The sequence below is a fragment of the Littorina saxatilis genome, linkage group LG7 (genome assembly GCF_037325665.1).
Source record: "Littorina saxatilis isolate snail1 linkage group LG7, US_GU_Lsax_2.0, whole genome shotgun sequence".
Taxonomy (NCBI): Eukaryota; Metazoa; Mollusca; class Gastropoda; order Littorinimorpha; family Littorinidae; genus Littorina; species Littorina saxatilis.
The window spans coordinates 12,158,930-12,181,332 of NC_090251.1; the positions used below are offsets into that span (position 1 = coordinate 12,158,930).

Here is a 22,403-nt window from a genome sequence, read left to right on the forward strand (position 1 = left end):
GCTATCTTTCCCCTCCGCTCGGCCTGAGCTCATTTTCCAGGGCCTGGGCCCCATCCTCGGCCGTTTTGCGGTCTAGGAGGTTGAATGACGTCCTGCACACAGCTTACTGGCGCTTGGCTTTCGTCTTTATCAGTTTTCGTAGAGAGACATTGCTGCCGTCTGGCAGTATGGATCTCGGTCCATTACTGCCTTGGTGGCAGCTGGAGGATGTCTCTCCAGAACTTAAGAGTGAGTTTGAACTTTTTGATCTTACCCACCACCTTGTTGGAGTTATCTGCTAATCATGTGATTCGGAGTAAGAATATGTAATTTAATTGAAAATTTTTAATTAAATTTTCATTTGATTAATATACTTACCCGAATCACATGGGTAATTCCCTCCCGCCTGCCCCGCTTTATAGTTTCTTAGTATTCTATAAGTCGATTGATCTGTGTATCATGTGACCAGGCACCAATAGTGACGTAGTTCACCCACTAATGGGAGGCAACCGCGGGTGGCAAGTACCATGGTGCTGTCACTTTTTTAGTTGGGGTTGCTTCCCTTATACTTAGACGGGTAAGCTTTTATCAGGACCTAGGCATCTCCAAGTGTGTCAATGCTAATCATGTGATTCGGGTAAGTATATTAATCAAATGAAAATTTAATTAAAAATTTTCAAATTACGAGTACATTTTGGTTCTGTTGACAGAGGCGCGTAATTTACTTATGTATTCGAATAACATGAACGTGACTAGTTAACCAACGAGTTTTTATTACCATGTGAGATACTGCTCTTTACATCAGTTTATTATGTCAATTTCATACATGATTGTGTTTAATTAGTTATGAAACAGGTCTCTCACATGCGTGGCGTGGTCAATGTTATGTGGCTCCATTGGTGAAATCATTTGTTCGAAACGAAGAAAATTCAACCTGTTTTCTTATTGATGTTATTTTCTCGTCGATTTACAGTTGATAACTTTCACGGGATAATATTGAAGAAAAACCGGCTTCAGATCGCTTCCAAAGTTATACCTGAGATTCGGCGTTTTACTGCATTCGCTTTGCTTAAACCCATGTGTATTGGAAGCTTAATTGAGTAAAACAGACAGGGAAAGGGGTTCTTTTTGTTAGGGTGGGTTGGATTACTTTCCTTGAATAAAATGGCGTTTGTGTACGAGTGACTGTTACTAGAACCACCTCGTCATCCGCGATCCGCCTAGTGACCAAGCTTATTTCTGTCTGTCTGTCTGTTTGTCTGTCTGTTTCACACACACACACACACACACACACTAACGCTCACACTAACGCTCACACACATGCACGCACGCACACACACATACACACACACTTTCTCTGTTTAATTTGGTTGCAGACACTTCGACTGATGAGTAAACTGTTGTCAGACACAGTGCGTAACAAATATCATTTGTTTTGTTCAGGTGGTTTACACGTGATCCTGAACGACTTTGAAGACTCTGACGCCTTTGAAGACTCTGACGACTTTATTGGCCTGGTTCATCACGCCGTGTTACAGTCACCGGACCTCAACACCGTGCACGTCATTTATGGTCACACCAACAAAAAATTTGTACACAGCGAGCTGACTGAGGAGCTAAAAACACGCATGGGACTGCAGCTGGTGCCGCCACAGAGTAGTGTTGCTACGTCTTTATCCACAGCAGACAGTGTCCTCCTCGTCATCGTAGACCGTCATGACTCGGCGACTGACGAGTTGTTACGTCAGGCTGTAGAGACATCAGGACGCCCAGCAACCCACACACTGTTCATACAGAAGGGAGGTTACCATCCTAACTGGGTTGAAAAAACGCTTGCCCACTGTCTGATGATATATCCTGAGCCTGAGATGTACCACCCTTCATATGCCCTTCACAGAAAGTCCTCAGTGTCCGCTGGTGCTTCCACTGGGCGCAAGGATGCAATGACCTCATTCTGGGACAACGTGTCGACCATGATAGGTAAGCTCATACGCTTTGTTTCTATCAAACAGAGACAAACAAGCACACACATACTTGCAAGCGCGCTTGTTCGCGTTTTTGTTGTTGTATGGGTTCATTGTTACATGGTTTAGTGCCCTTCTCTCTTTTCCCTTTCTCCATCGCTACCTCTGTAACCACATGGCACATAATATCCGTACATCCTTGCGCCCAGTGGAAGCGCTAGCGGACACTAAGGTCTGTCTGTGAAGGGCATATGAAGGGTGATGCCCCTCAGAGCTACAATATAGCATACAAATTAGCATATAGCATACGTGTAAACCACACATAGTGTGCCACCTCTGTCTGTTTCACACACACACACACTAACGCTCACACACGCTCACACACACGCACGCGTGTATGTATAACACTAGTATGGAGCTGAAGACACGCACTGGACTGCAGCTGGTGCCGCCACAGAGTCGTGAAGCTACATCATCCACAGCAGACAGTGTCCTCATCGTCATCGTAGACCGTCATGACCCAGTGACTGACAGGTTGTTACGTCAGGCTGCGGAGACATCCGGACACACAGACATGTCATAATAAGTCTCTGCCTTTCTTTCTGTCGATCTGCATCTCCCTCTCTTTCTCTGTCATCCGGTATATCAGTCTGTCCGTCTCTCTTGTCAAGTTTCTTAATTGTAAGTCAACTGGTACACATGAAACCTGGTTTGTTTCGTTTAGGAGATCCATATATGGACCCCACACGCCGTGACATGCTGAACGAGTTTGGCCTGGTTCAACACGCTGTGTTACAGTCACCGGACCACAACACTGTGCACGTCATCTACGGTCACCCCAACAGACACTTCGTACACAGCGAGCTGACTGAGGAGCTGAAGACACGCACTGGACTGCAGCTGGTGCCGCCACAGAGTCGTGTAGCTACATCATCCACAGCAGACAGTGTCCTCATCGTCATCGTAGACCGTCATGACCCAGTGACTGACAGGCTGTTACGTCAGGCTGCGGAGACATCCGGACACACAGACACACACATACTGTACATACAAAAGAGTGTTCGTCCTGCCTGGGTTGAAGAAAAATTTCCCCGCTGTAATCTGATGCTATATTGTAGCTCTGAGGGGCACCACCCTTCATATGGCCTTCACAGACAGACCTCAGTGTCCGTTGGCGCTTCCGCTGGGTGCAAGGATGTACGGACCTCATTCTGGGACAACGTGTCGACCATGATAGGTATGCTCATACGTGGTGTTTTTATCAAATGGTTATAAACAAGCATACACATACTTGCAAGCAAGCTGGCTGACGTTTACGTTTTGTTTTCGGTTGTTCATTGTTACATTGTTTTGCATACTTCTCTATCCCCCTTTCTGTCTCCCTCTGTTTGTATCTGTCTTTCTTTCTGCATATCTCGCTGTCTTTCTCTCTCTTTTACTCTTCCTTTCAATGTCTGTATGTCAGTCAGTCCGTATGTCCGTCTCTCTCTCTCTCTCTCTCTTTCTCTCTCTCTCTCTCTCTCTCTCTCTCTCTCTCTCTCTCTCTCTCTCTCTCTCTCTCTCTCTCTCTCTCTCTCTCTCTCTCTCTCTCTCTCTCTCTCTCTCCGTGACTCTCAATCTTAATTCAGATAGGTGAGCAGTCATGTTATTTCTAAGTCAGTTCATATCTTAGACCTGATTTAAAGAGAATTTTAAACAAATGAGGCAGAGCGCTATTATTAGATCAAATAACCTAAGGGAAGTAAGCGCTCTAAATGTATACGACATGCGTAATGGAGTAAGCGAGAGTTATATGGAACCAATCTCCTGGCACCTGAGAGAATAACAAGCATTGGAATAAGGATGAAAGTCGCTTGTTCATTCCAATGCTTGTTATTCTCTCAGGTGCCAGGAGATTGGTTCCCTATAACTCTCGCTTATTCCATTACGCATGTCTTATGCATTTAGAGCGCTTACTTCCCTTTGGTTATTAGATCTAATTTGTTTTTGTCCAGGTGATACACACATGGACCCCACACGCCGTGACATGCTGAACGAGTTTGGCCTGGTTCAACACGCTGTGTTACAGTCACCGGACCACAACACTGTGCACGTCATCTACGGTCACCCCGACAGAGACTTTGTACACAGCGAGCTGACTGAGGAGCTGAAGACACGCACTGGACTGCAGCTGGTGCCGCCACAGAGTCGTGTAGCTACGTCTTCATCCACTGCAGACAGTGTCCTCCTCGTCATCGTAGACCGTCATGACTCGGTGACTGACATGTTGTTACGTCAGGCTGTGCAGACATCAGGACGCCCAGCAACCCACACACTGTTCATACAGAAGGGAGGTTACTATCCTGACTGGGATGAAAAAACGCTTGCCCACTGTCTGATGGTATATCCTGAGCCTGAGCTGCACCACCTTTTATCTGCCCTTCACAGAAAGTCCTCAGTGTCCGCTGGTGCTTCCACTGGGCGCAAGGATGCAATGACCTCATTCTGGGACAACGTGTCGACCATGATAGGTAAGCTCATACGGTTTGTTTCTATCAAACAGAGACAAACAAGCACACACATACTTGCAAGCGCGCTTGTTTGCGTTTTTTATATTTTTTGGGGGTATGGGTTCATTGTTACATGGTTTAGTGCCCTTCTCTCTCTTCCCTTTCTTCCTCGCTACCTCTGTCTGTCTGTCTCTGCCTTTCTTTCTGTTGATCTGCATCTCTCCCTCTTTCTGTCATCCGGAATGTCGGTCTGTCCGTCTCTCTAGTCAAGTTTCTCATTGTAAGTCAGTACATACCTAAGAGACCTAATTTGTTTCGTTCAGGGGATCCACACATGGACCCGACACACCGTGACATGCTGAACGAGTTTGGCCTGGTTCAACACGCTGTGTTACAGTCACCAGACCACAACACTGTGCACGTCATCTACAATCTCACCAACAAACACTTCGTACACAGCAAGCTGACTGAGGAGCTGAAGAAACGCAGTGGACTGCAGCTGGTGCCGTCACAGAGTTATCCAGCTACGTTATCATCCACAGCAGACAGTGTCCTCATCGTCATCGTAGACCGTCACGACTCGGTGACTGACAGGTTGTTACATGAGGCTGTGGAGACATCAGGACACCCAGACACCCACACGCTGTTCATACAGACGGGGGATCACCGTCCTGACTGGGTTGAAGAAACGCCTCCCTGCTGTATGATGATATATCCTGGACCCGTGATTGTCGACCCTTTATATGTCCTTCTTGGACAGTCCTCAGTATCCGCTGGCGCTTCCACTTTGTGCAAGGATGTATGGACCTTATTCTGGGACAACGTGTCGACCATGATAGGTACGCTCATACGGTTTGTTTCTATCAAACAGAGACAAACAAGCACACACATACTTGCAAGCACGCTTGCCGTCATTCACGTTTTATTGTTTTTTTGGGGGGTGTTCATTGTTACATTGTTTAGTGCCCCTCTCTCTTCCCTTTCTCCCTCGCTACCTCTGTCTGTCTGTCTCTGCCTTTCTTTCTGTCTCTATCAATATTTATCTCTCTCTTTCTATCTCTGTCATCCGGTATGTCAGCCTGTCCGTCTCTCAAGTCAAGTTTCTTAATTGTAAGTCAGTACATACCTGAGACCTGATTTGTTTCGTTCAGGAGATCCACATATGGACCCCATACGCTGTGCCATGCTGAACGAGTTTGGCCTGGTTCAACACACTGTGTTACAGTCACCAGACCACAACACTGTGCGCGTCATCTACGGTCACACCAACAGAGACTTTGTAAACAGCGAGCTGACTGAGGAGCTGGAGACACGCACTGGACTGCAGCTGGTGCCGCCACAGAGTCGTGTGGCTACGTCATCATCCACATCAGCTAGTGTTCTCATCGTCATCGTAGACCGTCTTGACCGAATGACTGACAGGATGTTGCGTCAGGTTGTGGAGACATCAGTACACCCAGACACCCACACAATCTTCATACAGAAAAGGGATCATTGCCCTGACTGGGTTGAAGAACAGTTTTCCGGCTGTACTGTGAAGATATATCCTAGGCCCGAGGAGATGCACCAAAGGTCATATTATTTCTCTCCCACTCTCAGACAGTCCTCAATGCCCGCTGGCGCTTCCACTTGGGGCAAAGATGTACGGTCCTTTTTCTGGAACAACGTATCGACTATTATAGGTACGCTCATATTTGTTTCTATCACAAACAGGCATGGGAATTGTCCGCCGAAAGGCAAATTTCCGCCGAATTTTTTGTTTGTTCCGCCGAAAAAGCAAAAGTATCCGCCGAAAAAATAAATGGGGGAGGCAAAAATGGTTCTAAAAACTGAATGTAATGGCAAACTTGGAGCTAAGATGACACCAAATTACACCAGTTGGGTTCTTTGGAGAAAACAAAATTCCGCCCAAAATGCCCCCAAACCCCCCTAGCAGGGCTAGGCGCTTTGCGCCGTCGACTTTGCTATTACTTACAAATGTTAAGCCTCTTTTACTTTTTTCAATTCCCATGCCTGCACAAAGAGGCAAACACAAATGCACACATTCATGTATTTGCTAGCACGCTCCCTCGGTAAAAAGGAGTACTTTTCCCACAGCATTTACAGTGTTCGATCACTGTTCGCCGTGTCGTCCACTGTGGGAAAGGATGCACGTGTATTCTGGGACAGCTTGTCGACCATGATAGGTAGGCCCATGCAGTTTTTAGGATATCAAACCAGAGGCAGACAAACATAATGCAAACTCGCTCCCACACACGATGTTGTGTACACATTTTCTGCATATCTTTATAGATACAAGCAAATTGTTAGGCCTTCTCATTACATAGCACTGAGAGAGCTACTGGCTGTTGTGTTATCTTTGCTGGGGGAAAAGGATGGGTGCTAAAAATAGCCTGCAGCTAGAGTGGCAGAAAGGAAGCCCTTTGAACCCTCTCTCTCTCTCTCTCTCTCTCTCTGTCTCTGTCTCTCCCTCTCTCTCTCTCTCTGTCTCTCTCTCTCTCTCCCTCTCTTCTCTCTCTCTTCCTTTCTCTTTCTCTTAGATCTCCGTCAATGCTCGGTTCAACATATGCACGTGATTAAATTACATATCTTATCCCGACTCACATTTAGCATTAACTTCAGATAAAATGCTAGGACACTGAACTACGCCTCACCCCAAAAGGGGAAGTAACCCCTAAAAAAGAACGGCCTTGACCCAACCCAAGTTATACAAGAGTCAAGGTCATACCGTCTCGTGACCTATCACGCGTGACTCAACCGCCGCCATGTTGAAAGCTCACTCCCACTTCAGCCTCCGAATAGCTCGGACGCGTTTTCACACTACGCTAAAGGCATTTAGCCTACTGTCTTTCAGACAGTGTTTCACCCCGTTCTACAGGTCCCTGCTTCTCATGCACAAGATTGGGTGAGCTCGTTCTAATTTGTTTGCTTTTTGCTTGCGTTTGTTTCTTTCTCTGTTGTGCGGTCTGATTGTTGTTTACCATAACTCAGACTGTTTTTCGTCAGCAATGGCGGACAAGGAGAAAAAGAAACCACAGACTAGACAAGTAGCTGCTGATGGTTCGCCTAGTAAGGTTACGCATAAAGAGAAAGGCAAAGGTACTATCGTTTCTGTTCATGACCCAGCTTCTCAAACAACCATGTCTGTTAATATTTCGGACCCTGTTAGCCCAGTCATGCCGGTACTGAAAGAAGCTAAAAGTAAGGCTTCTTCAGCCAAGGGTAAACGTAGTGGGAAAGATGAGACTCGTGCTAAAGATGATTTTTCTTCCCTTTTGGATACGTTTTCAGCCCAAATGAATAACATGTTTGCACAACAACAGCAGTTTGCAGCGGATTTGCATGCCACTCGTCAAGAGTTGCGCTCGCTCCCGGCGGGAGTGAGCGGCGTGGCTTCGTTGTCTCACATTAAGGTTCCGCCCTCATGCACAGTTACGTCGGCTGACGTGCACGCAGAGGAAGGTGATTACTTCATACGCGGAGCGGTTTCACGCTCTACAGGTTTGTCAAGTTCACCGGTAGCCAGGTTCTCTGGTGAAAGTGTTCAAGTTGGGCCGGAACTAGACTAGCATGTCTCCGGTGAATGTATACAAGTCTCAACTTCCTCCCTCTGGGCAGGAAGCTGCTTTCGGGCAGGCTTTGCACGGTCCTTCCGTTTTGCAATCAGTCTCGCCTGTGGGGGATCATTTTAGCGACGCAGCTAGTCACAGCGACTTTCAGTGTCCAGCCTCAGCAGATTCCGAGTTCGACGATTCTCACTCAGTCACTGAGGAGGAAGTTGATGTCAAGCTGTCACTCAAACTTAAACCAGCTTTGGTTACTGCAGCTCAGGTGGCTTCCAAGTACTTCGCTGAAGGGGTGACAGCTATGACAAGCTCTGCGGCACCACCACCCTCAGCGGTGGGTGATTTCCGCCCTGCTTTAACGGAGGTTCAGGGATATCGTTTCAACGAATCTCCTTCCGTGGCTTACGAACTTTCCAAGGTTCTGGCTAGAACTTCGGGTTCGGAGAATAGCTTGCCTGTGGATACTGTGCCTTTACTGGCGGCACACGGTCAGGCGCCTGATGCTGCTCAGCCATGGCTTGTCTCAGACCAATTACGTCATTCGAGCACTTCATTTCATTCACGCAAGTTTGCTCTCTCCAGTCGGCATCACAGTCTTATTGGGACTTACGCTTTGCCGAGTGCACCGCTTCCGGTCACTCCGGCACGGCGGTTCACCCTTTCACAGATAGCATGATTAAGTTTGCTGCTGGCACCTGCCCACGCAGCCCCAGCCCTGCTTATCTGTTATCACATTCCTGGCCCCGCTGGGGCTTCAGCCTTCTTTGTTCCACTGGCTGGCAGCAGAAAATGAGTCAATTTCCCACGGTTTAATTGCCTTCCTGCCACTGCCTCACAGCAGAACCAGATTTTGTATCTAGTTTATATCTTGAAGAGCCCTGTCTGGAGCACTTTCCATGTGGTTTCGTCTTGAAGACTTTTTGTCTTGTATTAGTTTCTGATCATCAGAGTACATGTACGCTGTGTGTTTCATTTGTGTGGCATTGTGTTGTGACAGGCAAATTTTTCACCCACTGTTCAGCAGAAAAGAAAGGATTGAATCATAGTATTATAACAAGGGACATCACACTCAGTTATTTTGTGCAGCAGTGTGACCTAATATTTCCATTAAATTACATATCCATACCCAACTCACAAATAGCAAATAGCAATTAACTCTAGTTCAGTGCTGGTAACGCTGTACGCGTCCCCTTGGTAACCAAGGGAGACCACTCTAAAAAAGAAAGTGATCCCTCCCATAATGCCCGACTATCAACAGTCCGACATCCGTATGCGTGCGCATACGCCGCCATCTTATCATTCCACTCTCAGCGAGCGACGTGTCTGGTCGCGTTTTGTTGTACGCTCCGGCTGTGTTCAGCCTTGGTCTTTGTTTCCTGACTTTGACTTCGCCCCTTGGTCTGCCGCCGAGCTTTGTCAATACCCTGGCTGTTTTTGGGTGAGAGCTTTCTTGTTTTATGTAACTTTGGCGACGTTTCTGTCGCACGTTGTGAACTTGTAAAATTTTTCAGTTTCGAAAATTTTTTGTGAGTTCGCTTTGACATGGCGGAGTGCGCCAAGAATAGAGCTAGTTCGAGACAGGCTGCTGCTTCAGCTTCTCCGGCTGCTAGTTCTTCTTCCTCTAAGAGAAGTTCTTCGTCTAGAAGAAAGAGTGATGGAATTTCCGCCACTTCTCAGATAGAACCGGGAAATGTAGGATGTGATGTTGATGTTGTTGTTGACAAGCCTTCTTCCGCCATTTTGTCCGCGAAGAAGGACAAGGTCACACATAGTGAAAAGGATAAGGATGTTGTTAAACCGGTTGTTTCGTCGGGGGCTCCTGGTGATTCAGGTGTGTCTCCCGCCGATATTGCGTCATTGCTTTTGACTTTAAGTACACAGGTTTCTACTTTGGCGGCCGATTTGTCGTCGACAAAAGCAGAGATTCGCGCACTTCCGGCTGGCGTCTTTGATGTCTCTTCGTTGGGTAGAGTCAGGTCTTCACCGACTCCTTCCACTTCCGGTTTCGAGACTTGCTCCGTGCGCTTCACGGAGAGAATCTGGCCAGTGTACGGGTTCTGACATCAGTACTTGGCCAGATGGAGTCTATGGCTACTCTTATCCCACTGGGCAGGGTACACAAGAGGCCGTTTCAGGCAGCTCTTCAGGCCCGGTGGGATCAGTCAACCCAGGGGTGGGACATCCAGATTTCTCTGGGAGACTGGTTTTTCGAGACCACGCAGGTCTGGCTCCTTCCCTGGGTCTCACAGGGAGTCCCGATAGTGCGCCCGGCGCCAGAGAACGAGCTGTTTACCGATGCTTCTCTGACGGGGTGGGGAGCGCACCTGGGGGAGCATGTGGCGTCGGGGGAGTGGAACCTGTCTCTTCCCACGCGCCATATCAATGCTCTGGAGTTGGAGGCTGTTTCCTTGGCCCTCCAAGCTTTTCTGCCGTTCGTTCAGAACAGTCATGTCAGGTTGCACACCGACAACAGGACGGTCGCGGCTTACGTGAACAGGCAGGGCGGAACGAGATCCCTCAGCCTATCAGACAGTGCGTGCCTCATTCTAAAGTGGTGCGCTTCGCATCATATTCTGCTGTCAGCCATCTTTCTGAAGGGCAGCTTGAACGTCCTTGCAGATGCGCTGAGCAGGGGGGACAAGGTGGTCCATTCAGAGTAGACGCTGTCGCACCAATCCCTACACCGTCTTTGGGAGCAGATAGAGAAGCCTCAAATCGATTTGTTCGCAACTCGGTATTCAGCGAGGCTGCCTCTGTTTGTATCCCCCTTCCCGGATCCTCTGGCGTGGGGCGTGAATGCGCTAGAACTGGATTGGACAGGGCTGACAGCTTACGCCTTCCCTCCGTTTTGCTTGTTGGGCAAAGTTCTCAGGAAGGTCGACCTGGAAAAGCCAGCGCTGGTTCTGGTTGCCCCACTTTGGCCAAGCCAGCACTGGTTCCCGGACTTGCTGCGACTGGCGGTTCGACCGCCTATCCCCATCGCAGTAAGAAAGGGAGAACTTCTTCAACCCAGGTCGGGAATCCCTCACGAGAACCCTCAGGCCCTCAACCTTCAAGGGTGGATTCTGTCAGAAGCGCTATGCTTAAGGCAGGCGCCTCTTCTGCCACTGTAGATTTTGTGAAGCATGCCCATAGGAAGTCAACCAGTTCGGTCTACTCGTCTCACTGGGCCTCCTGGGTGAAATGGTGTGGTCTTAACAGAGTTAAACCTTTGGCACCGAGGTCCATGCAGGTGGCAAATCATTTAGCCTGGCTAGCTGGACAGGGGGGGTCGGCGTCTTCCCTTCGTGTTAGAAGGTCCGCGATTTCGTCAACACTTAGGCAGCTGGGCCATAAGATTACTCTTGACGGGGTTGTCGCTAGTGTTATTAAGGGCGCCGCCCTTAAGGCCGCGCGCGTGAAGTCTCCGCTCCCTGCTTGGGATTTGATGCTTGTATTGAGATTTTTGGCTTCTAACGAGTTTGAACCGTTACAGTCATCTAGTTTGGCTAACTTGACGCGCAAGGCGGTTTTTCTAACTTTGCTCGCGACGTCGCGTAGAGGGAGTGAGGTTCATGCTTTATCCGGCTTAGCTAAAGATATTGCAACCGAAAAAGATGGTTCCATATCTCTTAAATTCAGGCCTGAATTCTTAGCTAAAAATCAAAAACCAGGTCATATTTCTCCTGTCGTTAACATTCCTGCCTTGAGCAACATCCTTGCTCCTGGAGACCTTGACATAGTTAACTGTCCGGTCAGAACGCTCAGTGTTTACCTGTCTCGAACAAAGTTCATTCGTTCAGAAAATCAAAAGTTGCTTTTAAACAAAAAGGAGACCACTCACAGATGAAGGGGTGACTGGAAGCTTTATTCATGCTTCAATAAAATACTATAATAAGATAATGCAAAATGTCGCGCTTGAAATGAGATTAAAAAGACATGTACATATTTTCCTGGGGATTTGCTGCGCGCATAATAAACATCCCACAGTGGCGCATAAATATCAAAACATAGTATACTCCACAACAGCAGGATGGATAATCCTGTCTTGGCCCACACAAACATACGCGCTAAAAAAAACACAAAGGAAAAAAAACAACTACACACAACCAATTAATACTCAGACACACGCACATAATTATTTCTTTCTTGTAACATAAGCATAACCAACACCATACAACAAACAAGCATATAAAAAAAATACGTGCAGAGGCTGTTAATTCTTCATAATTATTAAAATGGATAAGGCATTCCAGTCACACTAAGCTCAAAAGGGTGGGAGGGAGGGAAAAATTTTTTGTGTGTGCACTCGCGTGAGTTTGGCAGCGAACTGACGCAGTGGACACAGGCCTGAGTACACAGCGACACGCGCACGTGAACTTGCTGATTCACTCAGCGTAGCGACAGCCGTGGGAGCTAAGGGCCTAAATACAGGCGACGTTAAACCCTAGTAGTTTAAAATACATTTCTGCGAAATTCCTATTAAACAAAAAGGAGACCACTCACAGATGAGGGGGTGACTGGAAGCTTTATTCATGCTTCAATAAAATACTATAATAAGATAATGCAAAATGTCGCGCTTGAAATGAGATTAAAAAGACATGTACATATTTTCCTGGGGATTTGCTGCGCGCATAATAAACATCCCACAGTGGCGCATAAATATCAAAACATAGTATACTCCACAACAGCAGGATGGATAATCCTGTCTTGGCCCAATTGTCCAAATCCACTTCACTCACTCTACCTTTAAAGTCCCTTTAGTGCGCTGTCACAGATTAAATGTCCCTTTTACGTTTTGACAGCGCACTGCATCTGTGCGATTGCGGAAGCGATCTGATTACCAGGGATGGCAATGTAAGCTAGGCAAGCGTATGAGCGCCAGTCTCCAATCTGGCGAATTGTCTCTATCGGAAGACCGACTTGATAAGCCCAGGAAGCACCCCCTCTGCGGAAACTGTGCCCGGCGTACTGCTTGGGATCAACACCTGCCTGCTGCAGGCACTGCTTAACTTTTGACACGAAGGACGAGGGGGTCAGGGGGGAGAAGGGGGGGGGTTACCGGACGAGGCCACGAAGGCGGGGCCGTCGGGCGGGGCGTGGGGGGTAAGCCTGAAAGCTTGGAAAATCGCAGCGACCGGGCAGAGCAGAGCAGAGGGCATCCTCCTGAAAGTCAGTGTCAAAGTGCGATTTTTGAACTGAATAACCTTGGACCAACTAATGGTGATGCGCACAGCGTCTGGGTAGAACACACAGTCTTGTCTTCTCAAGTGTTTGGTTTTGTCAAACTTGCTCGCTGACGGCGCGAGTACATTGGACCGTCTAAGCATGCCGAAAAACATCACCAGGCATGCGGCCCACACTGAACAGTCAAAAGGGGAGCTAAGGTCCAGCTGAGATCTGATAGTCTGTAACAGCTCTGGCGTAATAGGCAGTTTTCGAGCAGGACAATCACCTAGGCCTCTTCTAATGCCTTTCAACACACAGTCCAGTGACAAGTTGTTCTCTAGGGGGTTGTCAAGGCCCCACTCTAAATGAAGCAGTCTCACAATGTTCAGATACTGACGCACGGAAGTGTACTTTAGGGAGCGTGCCAGGAATACTACATAACGGCACAACGTTGCCGGTGACGCAGGCACAGGGGAGACCCCGATATGTTCACAAAACGTAATGTACGCTCTATAATGAGTCTGATACGTCTTTTTGGTTGAAGGCGCAAAGGTCATGGATTTATAGTCCCGAACCTCCTTATCTAAAACTTGGAGTAAGTTGTCCACAGAGTCTGTAATAAAAAACACAAAATCTGTTAATAATCTACCAACCAATCCATACAGACAGTCCCTAGACATCACTTAATACTCTACAAATAAAATAAAAACAAGGTAAAAAACATGACTGTCAAAAGGGGGGGTGACTAGCAGTTTCAGTTACCAGACACGAGCAATTTTCGTAAGCGTTCGTGACCTCTCGACTCGTGAAGGCACTCGCGTGAGTTTGGCAGCGAACTGACGCAGTGGACACAGGCCTGAGTACACAGCGACACGCGCACGTGAACTTGCTGATTCACTCGTAGCGACAGCCGTGGGAGCTAAGGGCCTAAATACAGGCGACGTTAAACCCTAGTAGTTTAAAATACATTTCTGCGAAATTCCTATTTATCTCTCCCAATACAGCAAGGGGCAAAGATATTGCTAAGGTGACTTTGACCAAGTGGGTATCCACGTTAATCAGGCAAGCTTACGCCTGGTGGCATACTCAGTCCGGAGAGGTTAGGGCAGTACTTCCCCTGACCTCGGCAAGAACTCATGAGGCGAGAGCATGGGCCTCCTCTGTGGCAGTGCTCCGTTCAGGCCGTCTGGCTGATGTTTTGGAGGCGGCCTATTGGAAATCGGAGGATGTCTTCATGAATTATTATCTTAGAGACATCTCCTCCTTGCGACAAGATGGCAGTTTTGCACTACCTTCTATGGTGGCAGCAGGACAAGCCCTTCTACGTTGATTTTTGGTGAGTACCCGCCACCTATAGTAGCAATCTGCTATTTGTGAGTTGGGTATGGATATGTAATTTAATTAAAAATTTTAAGAGTAAATTTTCATTTAATTAATATACTTACCCAACTCACAACGTTTATTCCCTCCCAGTCCCACCTCCCCGCTGTGGTTGGTACTGGGGTCTAAAAAAGAGTGAGTTGGGCTTCGTTTTGGAATGATAAGATGGCGGCGTATGCGCACGCATACGGATGTCGGACTGTTGATGGTCTGGCATTATGGGATGGATCACTTTCTTTTTTAGAGTGGTCTCCCTTGGTTACCAAGGGGACGCGTACAGCGTTACCAGCACTGAACTAGAGTTAATTGCTATTTGCTATTTGTGAGTTGGGTAAGTATATTAATTAAATGAAAATTTACTCTTAAAATTTTTAAGTTTTCTTCTTTGTCTTCATGTGACAGTGTATGTTTGGTATGCAGTGTGTTTCATAATGGAGCATACTGAAACTGAACATCTAATTTGTGTTAATGCATTGTGTAGACTGTGTGGGGAACGCTCTGCAAGAACAAAAAAAGATCCAGACCAGTAAGCGAAGAAGACATTTCAGAGGCTGAAAGCAGCATCACAGCCTACATGTCGTTTTTCAGAAATGCATTTCCAAATGTGAGGGTGATTCCCAAACAACATCTGTTGGAATGCCATTGTGTGCCTTGGCTTCGGGCTTGGAGGTTTGGAATCGGACTACATGGGGAGCAAGGGGGCGAAGGAACACATGCTACAATTAACACACTGAAAAGGAGAATCTGGGCAATGAAAGACCCCATAAAAAGACTGCGTGTTCTCATGACGGAACATCAGACTCTGGTGTCACCAAAATTCCATGACTTGATGCTGTCCCTGTCAAAGTGCTCCTCAAAAAAGAGTGCTTAATGAAGCATTCATAACTGTTTTTCCTGTATGGTGTAGATATTCATTTTCACAATCCAGATAACCATGACAAAAACTGGATGTATGTACATGTGTACTGTTTATAAACATCTACTGCAGTTATAAAAACCTGCCGTGTGCTGAGCCTGGGAGCTTGGATAGCTCAGTCGGTAGAGCGCGTGGGCTCGTGATCGAAAGGTCGCGGGTTCGAATCCAGCATTGGGCAGTGGGTGTCCATATCATTTATCCCGTTGCCGACCCTGGTTTGCTGGTGTCAGTATAATGTGAACAGCCTTCTTTAAATCTACCCCAAGATACATGGAAGTAAAACTAGCTATAACAACAACAACTGCCGTGTGCTGACATTTTGGAATACTGTTTTCCTACTTGGATACCTGTAAGCGGGCTCAAGAAAAGATACCTCACACACACAAGGTAAAAGTCTTTAAAGTGTCAGCATGAACATCTGTTAACATTAGCCTTGCAGATTTGTTTTTAATTTGTTCTGTCTTGAAAAGTTGACCGTGGCGCGATCTGTAGCCACTCAAATACATGTCATTAATTACATTGTGCCGTGTGTACTGTTCTCTGTCTGTCTTCTTTCAGCAGGCTACAGCAGTGGCACACCTACAGCATAGTGGTCATATTTAGTATCGTTTGAAAGTTTATGGTCTTGACTACAAGGCTATGTGTAAATAACACACATGCTGACATCGTAATTCAAGAGAACTAACAAGATAGAAGTGTTTTCAAAACACACAGCTTACTCGTAAGGCAGAGATAGCAGTGCGTAGCTGCCGAGAGGTTGAGCTAGGCTGCACTCTGGCCTGCTAGTAGAAGGGAGCTTTTCTCTTAGCCTTCTACTGCTGAGATGACTTGTGTGGGTGATGCTATCGCGCGGTTGTACAGTCACTACTGTGTAGCCAGCGCTGAACCGGGGGATGGGTGATTAATTACTGCTGGCGGCCTGGCACTGAGGAAGGGGTGATAAAGGGGTCAGATTCCGGCTGTGCCTGTGAACTAAACCTAATAGCAGAAACTGCCGTGCCGGAGTTGGCCAATCTTAGGGAGGATGGCTATCGTTTGGATAAAACTTGCGCTTACTCGGAAGGCGCATTACTTGGTTTGGAGGAGACGGGAAGATACTCGTTGGAACTTGCGTCTCTTTCAGAGACACTTCTTCGATCTCTTTCTCGGTCGATCGCGGTGTCATTGGATCCTTTCGAATTTCGAAACGAAGCGAGCGTTAAAGACGTTCCCATACTCCTGGCCTCTTTGGCTAAGGTTTCGGCCGAACAAATGTCGGTCGCGGCACGGTTATACGCGCATGCGGTTTACACACGCAGGGACGCATTCTTGTCTGGCTCCAGGATTCAAGATAAGTCTACTTTAGACTTGCTCAAGGTCTCTCCTTTCACAGAGGGATCTATGCTTGGTCAACCCTCTCTTGACAAGCAAACGCAAAACGCTAAGGACTTAGCAATCGCCAAACTTGCTCAGCATGGTTTCGCTAAGCCACAGGTCAAACAACAGGGTCCTCCTAAGGCTTCTTTCACTTCTGCTAATCGAGGACGCGGCTCTCAGCAATCACAGTCCTCTTATAGGGGAAGAGGCAGGGGCGCACCTTACCCCAAGAAGAAGCCGTCTTTCGGCAATGCTAGGGGGTCGGGTCGAAAGCCTAACCCCCAATGACCAGGCCCCGAGCTGCTCATCCCCACGGCCCCCACCCTTTTGGTGGCGGGCGGCCCCTCCCGGGCTCTTCCCTACTGGTTACAGCATGTAAACAGTCAGTGGATCGTGGGGATAGTACGTTCGGGGTTCAGGCTGCTCTGGAAAGAGGGAAAAGCGCCTCTTACCAGAACACCTCCTGCATTCAAATTTCCGGCAAAACCAGAGGCAAAGGCCACAATTCAGTTGGAAATCGCTGCCCTTCTTCAAAAGGAAGCAGTGGAAGTTGTTTTGGATCACAACTCCCCGGGTTTCTATGGGAGGATTTTCGTAGTCCCAAAGAATTCGGGAGGGTGGCGACCAGTCCTAGACCTGTCCCCATTGAACAAATTCCTCAGGGAGATTCGGTTTACTATGGAAACTCCCTTTTCTGTTCGGGAGGCACTCAGACCAGGGGATTGGGCAACGTCGATAGATCTGACGGATGCGTATTTTCACATACTCATGCATCCGTCAGATCGGAAGTGGCTCAGATTTCGGTGGGCAACAGATTTATCAGTTCAGGGCACTCCCTTTCGGCTTATCTCTGGCTCCTTGGGTCTTCACAATGGTGACACGACAACTTTGTTCCCTGGTCAGACAAAAAGGCATTCGTCTGCGTGCATACTTAGACGATTGGCTTGTCCTCCATCAAAACCGGCAGACCTGCAGTCTTCACACGCAGGCAGTGTTGCATCAGGCAAACGACCTCGGGTTTCAGGTCAACCAGAGCAAATCAGAGCTGATACCGTCTCAAAACTTTACATACCTGGGTATGACTTTCGATACGGTGGCTTGGTCAGTACGTCCCTCCCTGAGAAGAGTCAACAAACTTCAAGACCTGCTCAGGTCTCTCAGATCACAGAAACAGGCCAAGGCCAGGGTCTTGGCGTCGGCTCTGGGACAGATGGAATCTATGGCCACTCTCATTCCTCTGGGGAGGGTATGCAAGAGGCCGTTTCAGGCAGCACTCAACTCGGAATGGAACTCAGCTTATCAGGGCTGGGATGTTTCTGTTCAGATACACGGCTGGATTCGACAGACCACAAATCAGTGGCTACAAACAGACTTGTTTCTGGGAGTTCCGATTGTTCTCCCACCTCCGGAGGTCGACATGTTCACAGACGCGTCTCTGTTAGGCTGTGGTGCCCATCTCGCACATCTCACAGCCTCGGGGACTTGGTCCGAGAGTCAATCCCAGTCTCACATAAATGTGTTGGAATTGGAGGCAGCCTTTCTCGGGCTTCGGAGCTTCTTTCCTGCGGTTGTCGGGAAACATGTGCGTCTACACACAGACAACACCACGGTGGCGGCATACGTGAACAAGCAGGGCGGGTCACGATCCCACACACTCTCAGTCAGAACTTGTCAGATCCTGCGGTGGTGCGCTCAGCATCAGATCACTCTGTCGGCGAAGTTCTTACCAGGTCGACTCAATGTCTTAGCGGACGCTCTCAGCCGTTCGTCCAGTGTTTTGCACACGGAGTGGACGATCACCCACCAAGCACTTCAGCGATTGTGGGTACAGGTGGAAAAGCCTCTAGTGGATCTGTTCGCTACGAGGTTTTCGCGGAGACTACCAGTGTTTGTCTCCCCTTTTCCGGATCCGGAAGCTTGGAAGACAAACGCTCTGGAGATCGACTGGACGGACCTTACGGCGTACGCTTTCCCTCCATTTCAACTGCTGGGCAAGGTACTCAGAAAAGTCGAGATGGAACGCCCGTCTCTCATTCTGGTGGCGCCAATGTGGACAAGCCAACATTGGTTTCCGGACTTGCTTTGTCTCACAGTAGGTCCTCCCATTCCTCTAAATCTAGAGAAGGGAGATCTGCTACAACCACGCACGGGCGTTCTTCACGAGAATCCGCAGGCTCTGCGCCTTCACGGTTGGAGACTGTGAGGAAATCTTTGCGTCGCTCAGGTGCTTCTGACGGTACTCTGGATTTGGTTCAAAAGGCTCACAGGCAGTCTACTAGCTCTGTTTACACCTCACACTGGTCTGCATGGGTGACATGGTGCGCAGATAATGGGGTTGAAGCTACATCCCCTCGGTCAATGCACGTAGCTAATCATTTGTCTTGGTTGGCCTCTCAAGGCAAGTCCCCATCATCTCTTAAAGTCAGGAGATCGGCGATTTCGTCCACCTTAAAGCAATTAGGTCACACAATTGCCCTGGGTGGAGTTATTGCAAGCGTGTTAAGAGGCGCTGCATTGGATTTTGTTAGGACAAAGACACCAGTCCCAGCCTGGGATCTGTTTTTAGTTCTGGAATTTTTGAGATCTTCTGATTTTGAACCTTTACACTTGGCAAGTCTCCATAATCTAACACGTAAAGCTCTTCTGCTCACTTTACTTGCTACAGCTAGGCGGAGCAGTGAGGTACACGCTCTCTCTGGCCTTCCAAAAGATATCTCTGTTGAGAGTGATGGCTCTATCACACTTCGTTTTAGACCCGATTTCTTGGCAAAAAACCAAAAGCCTCACCATCCTTCTCCCTTTATCAGGATTCCGTCTTTATCTACTATACTAGCACCAGGTGACTCTGACATGACAAATTGTCCAGTGCGAACACTCAGCAGCTATTTGTCTAGGACTGCTCCGTTAAGAGCTAAAGAACAAAAACTTCTTTTCATCTCACTCAATACCGCCCGGAGCAGAGACCTGTCACGGGTTACTTTTGCTAGGTGGATCGCCACACTCATAAAACAAGCATATGACTGGTGGCAGAAGGAAACAAGTCGCGTAAGGCGAAAATACAACATTTAGTCAAGTAGCTGTCGAACTCACAGAATGAAACTGAACGCAATGCAACGCAGCAAGACCGTATACTCGTAGCATCGTCAGTCCACCGCGCACGGCATAGGCAGTGAAATTGACAAGATGACTATATGTTTTTGGAATCAGGAACCGACAAGGAATAAGATGGTGTTTTTAAATTGATTTGGACAATTTAATTTTGATAATAATTTTTATATTTTTAATTTTCAGAGCTTGTTTTTAATCCAAATATAACATATTTATATATTTTTGGAATCAGAAAATGATAAAGAATAAGATACGTAAATTTGGATCGTTTTATAAAAAAATTTTTTTTTTAACAATTTTCAGATTTTTAATGACCAAACTCACTCATTAGTTTTTAAGCCACCAAGCTGAAATGCAATACCAAACCCCGGCCTTCGTCGAAGATTACTTGACCAAAATTTCAACCAATTTGGTTGAAAAATGAGAGCGTGACAGTGCCGCCTCAACTTTCACGAAAAGCCGGATATGACGTCATCAAAGACATTTATTGAAAAAATGAAAAAAACGTATGGGGATTTCATACCCAGGAACTCTCATGTCAAATTTCATAAAGATCGGTCCAGTAGTTTAGTCTGAATCGCTCTACACACACACACAGACAGACAGACACACACACACACACACACACATACACCACGACCCTCGTCTCGATTCCCCCCTCTACGTTAAAATATTTAGTCAAAACTTGACTAAATATAAAAAGGGGGGGGCAGTCTGTTCTCCCTATGTCGTCTGCACGAACTCATGAGGCGAGAGCCTGGGCCTCGTCTTTGGCTGTACTACAGTCAGGGAGGCTGTCAGAAGTACTTGACTCGGCTTATTGGACGTCTGAAGACGTCTTTATAAACTTCTACTTGCGCGACATTGCAAGTACGCGACAAGATGGGACCAGCTCCTTACCGGCTGTGGTGGCCGCAGGACAGGTCCTTCCAAGATCTTAGAGTAAGTACCCGCCACCTACATTAGCAATCTGCTAAATGTGAGTCGGGATAAGATATGTAATTTAATCTAAAATTAAATTACATATTCCTACTCCGAATCACATGTAGCAGTTGACTCAGTCTAAAGTGCTAGGTCTGAAAAGGCTACCCGTCTAAGGGGAGCAACCCCAACTAAAAAAGTGTAAACGTAGCTATGGTAATGACGACGCACCCAGGGAGTTACCTCCCCTCCTGCGTACTACGTCACTACTGCTACTGACCACGTGACCCCTATCATTCGACACTTCAGCTTTCTAGGGAGCAGGTCGTGAATTTTTTGGCTCTAGTGGAAGTTCGCTGTTTGGTGTTTGCTTAGACACCCACCGGCACCCACACCCGTCTCTTCACCCGCTGCACTGGTAGTTGGTGAGCTCGTTCCTTTACTTGTATCGAACGTAATTTTCAGTTGCTACTTGAAATTTTCGGCCACGTGTTGGTCACGTATTTTGTGGTAGCCATTTTGGAATTTTGTGTCTCCATTTTGTTGTCAGCATGTCTGACGGAGACAAAAAGCGCGAGCGCGGCAAGGCTGATGTGAAAGGGAAAATTAAACCCAAGTCTTCCACTTCTGTCCCTAAGCCTATTTTGGTTGTTGTTTCTGACGCGGCTAACAATGCTGTTATGACGGTCCCTTTTCCTTTTGCTGCTAGCATCGGCACGAAGGGGCAGCGAGATCCACGCTCTTTCCGGTAATTCGGACGACATTTCCTTTGAATCAGATGGGTCCGTTACCTTGCGGTTTCGACCTGAGTTTCTTGCGAAAAACCAGGCTCCCGAGCGAGCTTCTCCTTTGGTTCATGTCAGGCCGTTGTCCACTATTCTGGCTCCGAATGACCCAGACTTAGTAAATTGCCCTGTTAGAGCCCTTCACATCTACCTTGCCCGTGCTCAGTCTCTTAGATCCGCAGCTCAAAAGCTTTTGTTTATTTCTCTCAATACGGAGAGACATAAGGATATTACTAAGACGACTCTGGCCCGGTGGGTGTCGGCGCTCATTAAGCATGCTTACGAGTGGAGCCGCCGCAATGAAGGGGGGACACAGCCTGTCCTTCCTCTGGAATCAGCTCGGGCTCACGAGACGCGAGCTTGGGCTTCCTCCTTGGCCGTGTTACGATCAAGAAGACTGGAGGAGGTGCTACACACCGCATACTGGCGTTCCGAGGATGTCTTCATGAATTTTTACCTGCGTGACATCTCGGCTCTTCGCCAGGATGGATCTAGAGCTTTGCCTGCCATGGTGGCAGGGGGTCAGCTCTTGACAAGGATTTGAGAGTGAGTTTGAACTTTTTCTTGCCCACCGCCTTGTTGTTTCAATCTGCTACATGTGATTCGGAGTAGGAATATGTAATTTAATCGAAAATTTTATTGTAAATTTTCATTTAATAAATATACCTACCCGAATCACATATCGTAGTCCCTCCCACCTACCCCGCTTATGATTTGGAGATTTTATTCTTCGAGTCGAATGATAGGGGTCACGTGGTCAGTAGCAGTAGTGACGTAGTACGCAGGAGGGG

At 47.6% G+C, this 22,403-nt stretch overlaps 2 protein-coding genes across 2 annotated transcripts in view; both read left to right on the plus strand.

The window, feature by feature from the left end:
- LOC138970714 (uncharacterized) overlaps positions 1-22,403 on the plus strand; it is a 302,337-nt gene that overhangs the window by 47,188 nt on the left and 232,746 nt on the right. The window lies entirely within an intron of this gene.
- Positions 1-22,403, plus strand: part of LOC138971938 (uncharacterized) — a 57,092-nt gene that overhangs the window by 23,960 nt on the left and 10,729 nt on the right. The window contains exons 6-10 of the mRNA XM_070344784.1: positions 1,423-1,959; positions 2,668-3,180; positions 3,938-4,453; positions 4,756-5,271; positions 5,584-6,114. Coding sequence (XP_070200885.1) covers positions 1,423-1,959; positions 2,668-3,180; positions 3,938-4,453; positions 4,756-5,271; positions 5,584-6,114 — 2,613 coding nt within the window. The remainder of the gene's footprint in view (positions 1-1,422; positions 1,960-2,667; positions 3,181-3,937; positions 4,454-4,755; positions 5,272-5,583; positions 6,115-22,403) is intronic.